The sequence below is a fragment of the Syngnathus scovelli genome, chromosome 19 (genome assembly GCF_024217435.2).
Source record: "Syngnathus scovelli strain Florida chromosome 19, RoL_Ssco_1.2, whole genome shotgun sequence".
NCBI lineage: Eukaryota > Metazoa > Chordata > Actinopteri > Syngnathiformes > Syngnathidae > Syngnathus > Syngnathus scovelli.
In genome coordinates, this window is record NC_090865.1 from 2,539,454 (window position 1) to 2,551,656 (window position 12,203).

Below are 12,203 nucleotides of genomic sequence, written 5' to 3' on the forward strand. Positions count from 1 at the left end.
GTAACCCGTTATCCTACAGTTGATCAACTTATCAGCAGATGACCCCAGAGAAGGACCCTGTGTCAGTGCTCTATCAATGTCACAACTGCAAGTCATAAAATCCTGCTAATTATCTGCATTTTTTTTTTTTGGTCCGTGCGCGTGAAATACACCGGGCGGCTCCGATATGGCCACACGTCAAGGAATTCCCGCTCATGTCACTCAAAAGGTAATGGTTTAAGTACAAGTGAGAACAGGAGCATAAACATGACATTGACGCTTGCGTCTGGCGGAGACGTCTTACTTTGACCCTTGAGCTTTTGAACTTTTCATGCTATCAAAGTGAACGGATGCATTAACTGCGAGGGGGGCCCCGTGATATGTCAGCAGTTATTACAAGTCCATTTGAATAAGCCGCTCCTTTATTTGAGTTCGCATTTGTGGGTTGAAAGCGGCCCGTTAGATCGAGGTTACTTACAGTAAAGTGTTTGTCAGCAGACTTTGAAGATTCAGAAGATGCCTGACGTATCATCACCTGTGTTTTTGATGCACTTTTATAATTATTTGCAACATTCATTCCTCTCTATTTGACTCGATGAAATGAGATGTAACCAATAAGGTATTAAGGTTCCCCCCCCCCCCCCCCACTTTGTTTTATTGGTGTAACTTGAAGCGGTGCTAAACTTTTCGAGGAATTGTGTACTTCAAGCATGACCTCAACATTAACCTAAATGTGTGTGAACATGGAACAACATCCCGGCGTCTGGCTTGTTGTGCGAAACTCTCCTTGCTTTTTTTTCCCACCTCACCCACACATCTTAGAAGTGAAGCCCAACTTCAATTCTAATGCATATTGGAGCCAGAAGAATGAGAATCTTTGCAGAGTTACATGTATGTATTTCCATTTACACACAAAAAAAATCATTAAACTCAGATGATGACCTAATTGACTTTTTCACAATACTGTAAGGAGAGCTTCACACTTCACACAGATCTTTACGTCGTACTTACCAGAAGACTCAATCATCAATGAGTAACACTGAAGATTTGAGGTCAGAATAGCAACAACACAAAAACACAATATGTATGGCAACTATTGAAAAGTTCATCCAAGTGTGTGCCGTTGACAAATAAAAACATCTCCCCTGCATGTAAACACACCTGATTTAAACTCAACGCAGGCTGTCAATTTAGACAAGCTAGTTGAAATCGGCTGTAGCACCTCAGTAGCGCCCTGCAAAAACAAAACACGGAGTCAACGGCATTACAGAACAAATGCACTTTTGACCATGACAAAGGCACATGCCTGGTTCAAATGTCATAAAGTATATCAAAATGCAAAATGGCATTCATTTGTCTGGTCCATACTTACTTTGGTTGTAGGAGCGAGACCAGGAGGAATTTCTGTATTTAATGTAGTCAGGTGATGGGGAGCGCCTGCGACTGAACCACAACATGAAGTGTTGGAATGAATGGAGTGGGGTAACATTTGGACTTTGTAAATGATGACTAACCTAATCCTGTAGTCGTACTCATCGTAGCTGTCGCATCGATTGTAGCTTCGATTGTAGCTTCGGTCGTAGCCTCGGTCGTAGCCTCGGTCGTAGCCTCGGTCGTCGCTTCGGTCGTAGCCTCGGTCGTAGCCTCGGTCGTAGCCTCGGTCGTCGCTTCGGTCGTAGCTTCGGTCGTAGCTTCGGTAATAGTTTTTGTCATAGTTCCTATCATAGTTCCTTTCATAGTTTCTATCATAGTTTCTATCATAGTCTCTTTCATAGTCTCTGTCATGAGAACGGTCGTAGCGTTTGTCGTAGCTTCGCTCATAGCCTCGGTCATAGCCACGGTCATAATATGAGCCTCTTCCCCTTTGGCTACCTCCGCCGTCATCATCATCATCATCTCTATTAAAAACAAACAAAAACAAGGTGGCGGTGAGATTGACTCCTTTCTTAATGACAGGATCCAACATACAGAAGAGAAACATTGGCTCTTACATAGTTGGTTTACCCATGTAGATTCCAGGTGTGGGGGAGTGGGCACGTTTGGTAATGGAGTAATCTACTCTAATTACCTTCCCGTCGATCTCCATACCATTGGCTTTCGCCATTGCCTGAGAAAAAAGTACAAGAGTCAATGATCAGCATCACCTCATGCAACAGTGCTGATGAATGGCGTGAGGGTGATGTTGCCTGAAGTAAGACTGACATCTAGTGGTGAACACGGGTAATCACACCTAAGTAAAATGAGCAGCTCAGCTTGTTTTAGCAACACCATATTGGGCTGCGTCTATACTTCTGCACAGTAATTATTGCCAGAAAATAACAAACCATCTAATGAGATGCATGTCATCACAATTGAATAAAAGATGTAAATCATACCTCCTTTGAATCTTCCAGTCTCTCAAAATAAACGAAGGCGTAGCCACGCGAGCGACCTGAGCGATGGTGAAACACCACCTTGACCCCGGCAAGAGGCCCGTATTGTGAAAACACTTCTCTCAGGTCCCGTGCTCTGGTTTCCAAGCTGAGGCCGAATATCCCCAAACATTTGCTTGGATCAGGGTTTACCTAGAAGTTGTTCACAATAAAGGTCTTTATGATCCACTGAATTCACACAAATGAGACCAATACTGATTTCATTCCCCTCCCCCCCACAAAGCTAGCCCAAAATATACCCCAAGGTCCACATACCCTATCAATGATACTGCCGTGACTGTTTGCTTCTTTCGTTTCATGGCTCTGCTGATACAATGAGATGAGAGTTTAAGTTTTTAAACGACATCCAGGTCAATTTGCACTTACCCTGAGCCCAGCCTGAGGGCTGCGGTTTGACATTGGGGAAGTGCTACGGTTCTTCCTGCGGCGGAAGTCGGGGCTTTCGGAATGAGAACGAGACCTCTGTCGGCAGGGATGAGACGGAGATCGTGAACGACCGGCAAGTCGATCAGAAACGTGCCTAGAACGAGAATTGTAAGGCCAGAAGGAGACACTCGTGTAATTGACAGAGGACCAAAGAAATTCAATTACAGCCGCCAACGAACATGAATGACAACAGACCCCGATTTTGATGGAGAGCACGATCTGGATTCAGAATGCTTCGATTCTGGGGATGGACTCGAGGAGCCTGACCTGTTCCCTGAATTGGCTTGAGTTGAACTTCCATGTTCCGATTTAGATGAGGCTTGAGAACCCTGCAGCAACAGTTGTAAAATGATATCATTTATACATATTAGTATTTATAACATAAATTACTTTAGATAAAAAAGAAAAAGAAAAGAGGGGTTTAACACAGTACAACTAACACTCACCACACACTTTACTGGGTACTTATAATCTAATAACTAAATGACAAGATCCGTAGTACCTCTTTTTATGTCGCGTGAGCTTGTGTACTGTGGAGAAAATGATAACTATCATTTAAGTACATCGTTAAGCAAGACTGAATTTGATTAAAAAGGTCATGCATGCAATTTAATTACTAAATTAAAAAGAAAGAACAATGGAAGAAGTAATATTTACTTAACCCAGGGTCATATTCTTTCTTCCAGTTTCTTTTCATTGATTCAAGTTTTCATTTCTACTCCTCATTCTTCTTTTTTTTTGTTTTGTTTTGTCCGTGTTTTTCTTCACCCAAACTTAGCGTTCTAATCTTCGACATATTTTTCTCCCTTGCCAACCGTTCTGTATTGCTCAGTTCATGTTTTCATTAGCCTTCTTTTAGCTTGGAATTTTGTTCTTTCTTCCATCATTGGATCAAACTCTTCGAATCCTTCACGGCCAATGTGCCTTAATCAAAAAAAGAACATCCAATAATATTAGATGTATGAAAAAGATGTCAAGTGTTGGGTAAAATACAAATATGTCAAAATAAACATGGAATGCATTGCAGTTACATTAAGAGTTATAACGTGCAACAACGAATTTCAAATAAATATTTTGAGATCATGTGTCAAGTTAATAAGTTAACAGCTAGGAAATTAAACTTTACAACATTTGCACTTGACTTTTCATATTGTGAGAGTATATAACGGTTACGGGCTCCATCAGCCCCCCCCCCCCCAAAAAATAAAATTACTGCTGGAAATAAAAGATAAGACGCCGTTTGAGATAACACCGAGGTGGAGGTTCAAGCTAACGTTAAGTTACTGAAGTTTACTAGCTGCTTTTAAAGGTCTAGAAATATATATATATATCGTGCGTTTAACAAGAGGCAACTAGCTTTTAGGCGCTTTATAATTAGGACAAAATGTCAACTTGATTCATTTACATTGAATGTACGTACGTGTTTGTTGTGATCTTAAAATGAGTAAACTACAATTAAATGTCCCTCCTTACCTGTCTTTCGTTATCTCCCTCGTCGACGTCACTCATTTTCAGGTCATTTACCTACTTAATAAGTTCGTGGAATTAAAACTAAAAGCAAGTTAAACGTTTAAATGCACAATATTTGGGATTGATGTGTCTCCGATGAGAAAATGGCGCGGCGGGGCGGAGCGATCAGGGAAACTACAAGCATACGTCATTTCCGTTACGACGCCCCCCTGTATATAAGAGCTAGCGTTTTTTTTTTTTTTAAACACTATGTCGTGTGAAACATGACGTCAGAAAATTATCATTGGACACTAAATCTTATATACACTTTTTTTTTTTTTGCACCAGTCGTATTTGAACCAGTTTATTGAGTCTAGTGGATTTAAATGACAGTTTAAACGGTAACAATTCAGCAGAAATCACAGCTATTGTTCATATTTGTTGCTTTAATTCTGGTATCATTATGATGAGCATTTGATAGGATTCTATTCTGCATGATTTCACCAAGCAGAGAGACTGAGAGACTATTCCAGCATGTAACAATCACCTCCCACATACAATATACCAGCATTACCAAAAGTGGATTAGCCCATTATTTTTAGAAAATGTCTACAGTCACAGTGCAACATGAACCCTGAACGTGTGTATTCGCAAATGTCAGTCGTCTTCACAGTACCAAAGACACTGACCTTGCAGTACATTCATTCCATTCATTGCGAGTGAAATAACACCCAAGGCAAGTAAAAGAAATCGAGGAGGAGGAGGAGGGGGGGGGGGGGGGGGGGGCATTGTTTTTCAGCCGATACAATACAAACGCAAGTCTAGTGGCAAATGAGACTCATCTGTTGTGTCGCCTCATAATGAGGCAGAACATTCTTTGGATTATCTATACAGGACTAAATGTTAGCTAAGAGACGGACGGGTCTTCATATAATATTGTATCTAGCGATATTTCATACGACAGATACGCTAATCGTATTGTTTCGTTCAGCAGGTTGACGTAAAATTGTTAAGTCGAATCGGAGTAGCGAGGCTAAATATGCTAGAGCATCGTGCTTCGGTTCCACCAAGTTCGATACATAATTTATAGCCAGTAATATGATTCAAATATGCCATTATATAAAAATGCAAAATTGAAATATAAAAATGCAATCTTGATCGAATGAAATAAATATAATGGCAAACCAAAGTGAAAAGGCAAAAAAGGTCTCCCTTCTTTTTCAGCTGGCCTTCTAAGAAGCATCAGTCAGCTCAAAGCCTGGACGTCCTGGGATAAATTCAGGAAAAGTGGGATGTGCTAAGAGATCAATCAGTCAACACAGTTACCGAACCAAAGCTCATTGATGTTGCTGAGACCTGTTGGGGGTCCTTGGCTTCAAGCGCGACGTCCCATGATGGCTGCCAGCCCTCTCCTGCTTGGAAGCTCTTTGCAAGGCAGTTGGAGTGGAAGCGAGGACGCTCCCGTGGGAGGTGTTAGTCAGGGACGCATTGACAGCCAACTCCATTTTCCCCTCAAGTTTAACTAGTCGCTTCAGGATATCATCCAGAAGCACCGCTATCGTCCTTTTCAGATCCGCTGCGTGCATAGGGAAGACATCATTAAGTCACTACACGCGGGCAAAGTTTGGTGAATTCTCGTGAGATGATTACCGTAACCCGCCATGGTGGTCCCCTGCGGCCCGCCGTGTGCATTCCGGCTCTCCTCGGTCAGGACCTTGACATATCGTCGACTGAGCTCCAGGATCTGCTCGCGTAGCTCAGCGCTGCTCTGGTGGCGAGGTTGCTGCACAGTATAGCGCAGCAACATGAGTCCCCACACCAGAGCAAAGACTAAAAGTAGCACACTTAGCTTCTGGGACATGTTGCGTTTCAGGAGAGTCCCAAGCATGATACTGGGAATGATGGAAGGAGCAAGAAACCGGAAAGCACTGGTGATGTAAATAGCCTCGATATTGTCAATTCAGTCTGATGGTTGATACATTTCCAGATCTGTTGTCCATATGCAAGCGAGAAGTTCACAGTGGAGTAGAAGCTCTGCTCAAATTCCCCTAACAGAGGAGATCCTCAACCTCTGGTTGTTGGTGGGCCATCATAGCAGAAAACCTATACGGAACAAATAAAAGATAGGGAGAGAAAAAATTAACGTGAGTGGAAAATAAACATTTTCATTATATTCAGTCAATGGGTAAAAAAGCGCTTTGACGCATACTCCCTGGGGAAAATCAGGCGATAATTTTCCGCTTGTTACATCTTTGTCAACGGGTTCATTCTCTACATTCTCCGATGGGTGTGCCACTGTCACCTCCTATTGAGCTGTGACAGGAGGGACTGACCGGGGGGGGGGGAATAAATTATGAAAACAGAGGTAATAGAATCCATTTTGCTGAGGCCAAGCATCTTTCAATACTTGCACAACATCGCCAACTAAAGGCAGGAATACAATTAAAATAATAACCCACGAGTGCAAGGTGCCCGTGAAACAAAAACACCTGGACGACTGAACCTGCGACAGCTACGCTATTAGCAACACAAGCCGATAAAAGTGCGGATGTTTTACAGAGGCCTGAGTCACAGTGATAAGAGGATCTGTATTTTACAAGGCAGAAACATCTCAGCTTACCCTGACAGCAAACAAATGACAGAAACGTTTTGAACGAACCATTTAAGAATCACAAGTACAATCCTGGAGATAAAAGCAGTTAACAACTGTGCCTTACCACACATTTTGCGCAATCCAAACTTTTGTCTCTCAGGAAGAACACGTTCTTCAAGCCAAACTGATGACACAACAATGATGCTTTGTCACTTTGGCAAGCCAATCTCTAGATAGTGTTACACCCATTAGTCAAGTCTAGGGGGCACACAGCTATCATGTCTACAGATAAAACAAAGCCATTGTTTAGGGCTACTGAATAGTTTAACGATAATCTATAACCTTGAGTGTGTATGGCTTGGCCATTCCAAGTATGACAGCAAAACAAAACAACTGTCAGGCACCTTGGCGAACCTAAAGGTTGACTTAATTCTCTCCCAGTACCACGCATTGTCGATGTCAAGGTTTGTAGAAGACATCGGAAGGTATTTGTGTTACTTTACGTATATTATTATTATAGTTGCAAAAGGGGAAGTTGACTTTACAACTCCGCGTTAGCGTTATGTTAGCTCGCGAACAACGCTGCAGAAATAAACAGACGAATCAATAAGATATGGTGATTTACCTCAGTGTTCCTGCATCTGGGCTTATCTTGAAGTTGGAGACACTGCCATGCTGCAGCCAAACCGCGTATGAGAGCTCCGATCCCAAAAGGACTGGTTTTCAAAATACTGTGAGATGATTGTTGCGGTAGCCAGGTAAACCAAAACAAAAATGTCTCCACCTTCTCGAGGGATAAGTTAGGAGGTCAACATTGCCCGATGGTCATTTGCTTCTCCTGCTGCGCTCCGATAAACGTTAAGCGGCTCAGTATGCTAAAGCGCGCAGCTAGAAATCTTCTGCATGCAACTGGGCTGACCGTCATGGTTCCCTTGAAGGTTCGCTGTGCGTCACCGCAAGGCATCATGGGACTTGTAGTCGTACCGCCTTTCTCTTGCCCCACGGCTGACATAAAGGGGAAAATACAAACAAATCACTCGTTTAAGTCTTGGTTACGAATTTAAAACAATTTAATATTACAATATTTTTTTTCTGAACTGTTTAAGTAAGATTTGCTCGAGTGGGCTTCGTTCATTCGGTTGTTTGTGAAACACTTGCAGTACATTTTCCGGCCGTTAGATGGACCCTGGGTCATTTCCATAGCAACATAACAGTAAAACAATGATGGGACAGTTTTAATGTAAAATTTTGCATTTTGTTCTTTTCTAAAAGTCGCGGCCTATCAGATAAACAGCCTGCAAGACTGGATTGCCTCCCGTTTCACAATGGAATCTGTATTCTTGGACAGTTCAGCCTTAAAAGCGGTGGATGACTATTGCGAGTACAAAAGGTTTGTTATTTTTTTAATATACCAGATTTTAAATCTGTATTCAATCAAATGGAATCTCCAGGTATTTTGATTACAATGATCTAATAACCTGGTATTATGCTTTACATTCGCTCTAAAATATGCTCGAAAGTAATGGAGCCTCAAGAATGGCCTTGATGATGTTTAATCAATCCACTTCATCATTAAAATGTCAAATTATGCTTTTTCAAGCAACTCATTTCACCACAAGCAGGGACTTTAACTTAAACAACCATGATTAAATCGAGAACTGAATGTGGTAATTAAATAATTCCGTCGCTGCAGTTTAATTGTTTTTAATTATATTTAATTGTGTTATCGTCACAAAAAAATAGCACTGTTCGTCACTATAATGACATCACAGTGGCAGAATTAAACAAGGATAGAAATGTATTTTTAAACCTTGAATAGATTAATCCTGTTGAAGAACACGTCATGACTTAAATTGGAATTTTTTATCTCAAATAAAAAAGCTATTTTTCTTTTTTAGGCTTGTTGGTGATGACGACGGAGGCAAAATGTTGACTCCTGAGCAATATGAGGAGTACAAGAGGAAAATGATCCCACAGCGATTAAAAAACAGACTGTATGTGAGCTTTGGTGTACCAGGAGGCATCGACTGCAAACACGTCGGTCCGGAGACACCGTGCTTCTGTGCACATAGGTGCTATAAAGTTCCTTTTCAGGTTAAAATAGAGATTTTTTTTTAAATAAACCACCCCTTGAGTTATGCAGTGCAATTTTCGTTATCACGCGGAATGATTTGAGGTCACGGGATTTCAATTTGAGCTGAAGCGTACATCTGTGGACCCCATGTGCTGCTCTCATTAGTCTCATCTTGCTTTTTCATCGCGTCCCGCTGTGTTAACCAATCAACTCGACGCTTTTGTCTTCTATCGCTGACTCTCCATCGGTTGGTATTGTTGATCTCTTCCAGATACAAGCAACACAAGACGGACTTTGAGGTCATTCCTTCTGAGCGACCTTTACGCCTCCCGTGCCGGGTGAGGAAATGTCTTTGTTGTGCCTACGAATATCTTCCCCACATCGGGGCGGTACCCGTCCGCTGCCGGTGTAAACATTTGCCTCAAGATCACACGGAAGGCGCCGGACATTTGTGCAAAAAGTGTGAGTTGAAAGTCTCGAGCCTTAATGAGCAACTTGACAACAGAAAATATATTTCAAACCCGTTTCAGGTGACTGCTCTGGGTTCAGGAGTCCGTACACATGTGGATGTGGCCAGCCTGCATATAATCACCAGACGCTGGTCAGACATAATTTGGTTCACTGAATTTCTAGTACTTCATTAATAAAATCACTTTTACCTGTCAGGTTGAGACAAAATCCGAGAGGGAGGCACGAGGTCGCCCGGTGGGAGAAGATGTGCCTTATGCTGCGATGGGCGGTCTGACCGGGTTCTGCTCCATGCTGGATGGTTACACGGCTTTGGAGGCCAATGCGTTGTGTGAGTAGAATCGGATTGACCAGAAGGGGAAAAGTGAAAAGTAAATTAAAACTTTCATGTTAAATTTCAGGCTAAATTTAAATTATAACCTGTAAAACTAAACCTTTATGAGTATTGGATGTTGTATTTTCCAGGTGATGAGTCAGAGGATGACCACCAGCAAGGACGGAAAAAAACATCTCCCAAAGCTACCAAATAAAAGGGGAAAGTTTACCCATCATGACCTGTCCATTAAATCTTGATGGGGGAAAATTGCTTATCTTAAAAATGAAGCTTGTCACGGGGCAATCAGAATGATTATATGTCACATCCAATCAACATTTATTGTTATCAGTCGATGTGATGCAATGACACATGGGCGACGTTTGAACAAATCACACGTTGACAGCGATTGAATTCATCGAAATGCTCTTTGGGATGAAAGAATAGAGATTTTTTGAAGTTCGAGACGTTCATTATCAGTCGGTTAGTGGCAGTGATGTGGGCTGCAAAAATTCTGTGCATCCACAGATGCAAAATACAAATAACAGCGATAAGATTAACTTCATCCCACCGTATTTGTATTTATTATTTTTCTTATTTACTAGCAAATTCCAAATGTAGGTCTTATCCTATGGTTAGTTTAATGGTATGTGGAGAAAGCCAGCCGCCCACTCAACATGTCATCAAAAATAACAGCAGCACCTCACTGCTATGTTCCCAGCCTTTAATTCCTGCTATTGATTAATCCAATTCCTCACGGAAGATCAAAAACGATGATTTAATCCGCACTGCGAATGGCGAGCGAGTGCGAGTTTGCTCGCTCAATTGGTGGCCCACTTCCACACCGAAATAAAATCAATAGGCTCTAAACGAGGTTCCTCTCCCCCTCAAGTGTTCCCGCTGCGACCATCTCGCAGTCAGACTCGATCAGCATCCGCATTGACGTCGGGGCCGGTGCATTTCGAGTCACCTGTGTCGTGATGTTGGTGAACAGGTGGTGTCGGGGGGAAAGAATTCAGGTTGCGCGTGGACGACGTCATGGGTGCACCTGGGTCTCTGCAGACCGCCACTCGGGGGGAAGGGATCCCAAGTGAAAGCTGACACAACCGGTGTGTATCGAGAATGAGCGTCAGCGCAGGTGTCACGCGAGAAGCCCAAAATAATTTCGTGCTCGCGCATTATTAGCGTGGCACGAATATTATTCAAAGTAATTGCCTCTGCGTAGCAACCCCATTGAGGAGGCGTCGGCGTTTTACTTTTGGCCGAAGAGAATAACTACCAGGCCTTCTCGGATCCCCATGGAAACCACGCCTAGCTTGACTGACAGACCAAGCATAAAAAAAATCAGGAGACGCAGAACAGAAGATTAAATTGGCAATTAGCGCGCAAAGAAATACTTAATTACCCTCGTGACAGTTACGGGATGTGCAATTCAGCCCAGACGGACAGTTGCTGGTTAACAAGCACTTATCGTACTGACCCAGATACCACTCCCCAAAAAAAAAAAAACATCCATCAAATATATTTTCAAACATGAATTGTCTCTGTGGAAGAACACACGTCCACAAATCACATGACACATTGGATGTGTGAACATCTCTTTTGTGGTGAGAGCTGTAGGGAATTGACAGCGCATGACAGTGCAACGATTTCACGGAGGCCGAGACCCGTGTCGCTTGACACCAGGAGGAGGAACTGGAATCACTCGTGAGAAATGGCTTTGTAAAAAAAAAAAAAAAAGCTGGTGGGTGAAGAAGAGGTTACCTAGCAAAAAGTTGTCAAATCAAAATTGAACGTAATTATTCAATTAATTATATTTAAAGAATTAATCCCTTTTTTTATTTATTTTATGGTCTATTTGATTCAATTGGCCATGCACATTTTTTGATAGGTTGACATTTAAAAAGTGATAAAGACCGTTCCGAGAAACGACAGCATACTCCTTCATTTGCACAGTGAATTAAAACATTTGGTAATTTGAATCCGGTTATCTTTGGTCTTTTGTCAGTCAAGCTGACATTATTCTTACACTCACGACCTTTCCCTATCTCGTCTACAGCTGTCTCACACGGACCCTGAGATGTTTCCACTGTCATCCATCAGGTGAGGACGTCGGCACGTCACACCTGAGCCGAACAAACGTGGCCTTCTGCATCGCTGTCCATCAAAAAAACGTATTAAGCGAGTATCAACTCGTGAATTAATATTCTAATGACATAATTATATCTTCTAACCGGAATACATAAATGAGTCCTAAAATAAATGTCTCCTGTTTTTAAGCAAACGTTTATTAAGCCCGATGTCTTTTCTTTGGATGGCTTGCTCTTGGCAGAAGATGAGTGGAAAATGTTTGCGGTCACAATCATTTTAATGACGCTCAAATTAGATGTGGTCGACTAATGTAATACGCTGTAACTCCCTCGCGGGTTATCAATCTGTGGACGATGGAAAAAAGTAATGCGATGCATG

At 42.1% G+C, this 12,203-nt stretch overlaps 3 protein-coding genes across 9 annotated transcripts; 1 reads left to right on the top strand and 2 right to left on the bottom strand.

Moving 5' to 3' along the window:
- Positions 1-855: 855 nt before the first annotated feature.
- Positions 856-4,495, bottom strand: tra2a (transformer 2 alpha homolog). 3 transcript variants are annotated; one of them, XM_049751012.1, is made up of 9 exons: positions 4,311-4,495; positions 3,033-3,166; positions 2,778-2,931; positions 2,667-2,717; positions 2,355-2,543; positions 1,971-2,086; positions 1,494-1,877; positions 1,352-1,422; positions 856-1,213 (listed from the first exon to the last, which is right to left on the bottom strand). In XM_049751012.1, the coding sequence occupies exons 1-9, from the start codon at positions 4,344-4,346 to the stop codon at positions 1,203-1,205; spliced, it is 1,146 nt and encodes a 381-aa protein (XP_049606969.1). In that variant the 5' UTR covers positions 4,347-4,495; the 3' UTR covers positions 856-1,202. The 3 variants fall into 3 exon arrangements, with proteins under 3 accessions (XP_049606969.1, XP_049606968.1, XP_049606967.1); XM_049751011.1 differs by having other exon boundaries at positions 2,667-2,714; positions 2,778-2,943; XM_049751010.1 differs by having other exon boundaries at positions 2,778-2,943.
- A 139-nt stretch (positions 4,496-4,634) lies between these two features.
- On the bottom strand, positions 4,635-7,805 carry ccdc126 (coiled-coil domain containing 126). 5 transcript variants are annotated; one of them, XM_049751026.2, is made up of 4 exons: positions 7,505-7,805; positions 5,937-6,389; positions 5,643-5,862; positions 4,635-5,553 (listed from the first exon to the last, which is right to left on the bottom strand). In XM_049751026.2, exons 2-4 carry the CDS (start codon positions 6,172-6,174, stop codon positions 5,538-5,540), a joined length of 474 nt encoding a protein of 157 aa, XP_049606983.1. In that variant the 5' UTR covers positions 6,175-6,389; positions 7,505-7,805; the 3' UTR covers positions 4,635-5,537. The 5 variants fall into 5 exon arrangements, with proteins under 5 accessions (XP_049606983.1, XP_049606979.1, XP_049606980.1 ...); XM_049751022.2 differs by having other exon boundaries at positions 4,635-5,862; positions 7,505-7,802; XM_049751023.2 differs by lacking the exon at positions 7,505-7,805 and adding an exon at positions 7,004-7,090 and having other exon boundaries at positions 4,635-5,862.
- Positions 7,806-7,909: 104 nt separating this feature from the next.
- Positions 7,910-10,004, top strand: fam221a (family with sequence similarity 221 member A). The gene is made up of 6 exons (XM_049751018.2): positions 7,910-8,269; positions 8,778-8,951; positions 9,225-9,415; positions 9,484-9,554; positions 9,620-9,752; positions 9,887-10,004. Exons 1-6 carry the CDS (start codon positions 8,205-8,207, stop codon positions 9,949-9,951), a joined length of 699 nt encoding a protein of 232 aa, XP_049606975.1. The 5' UTR covers positions 7,910-8,204; the 3' UTR covers positions 9,952-10,004.
- The last annotated feature ends 2,199 nt before the right edge of the window (positions 10,005-12,203 follow it).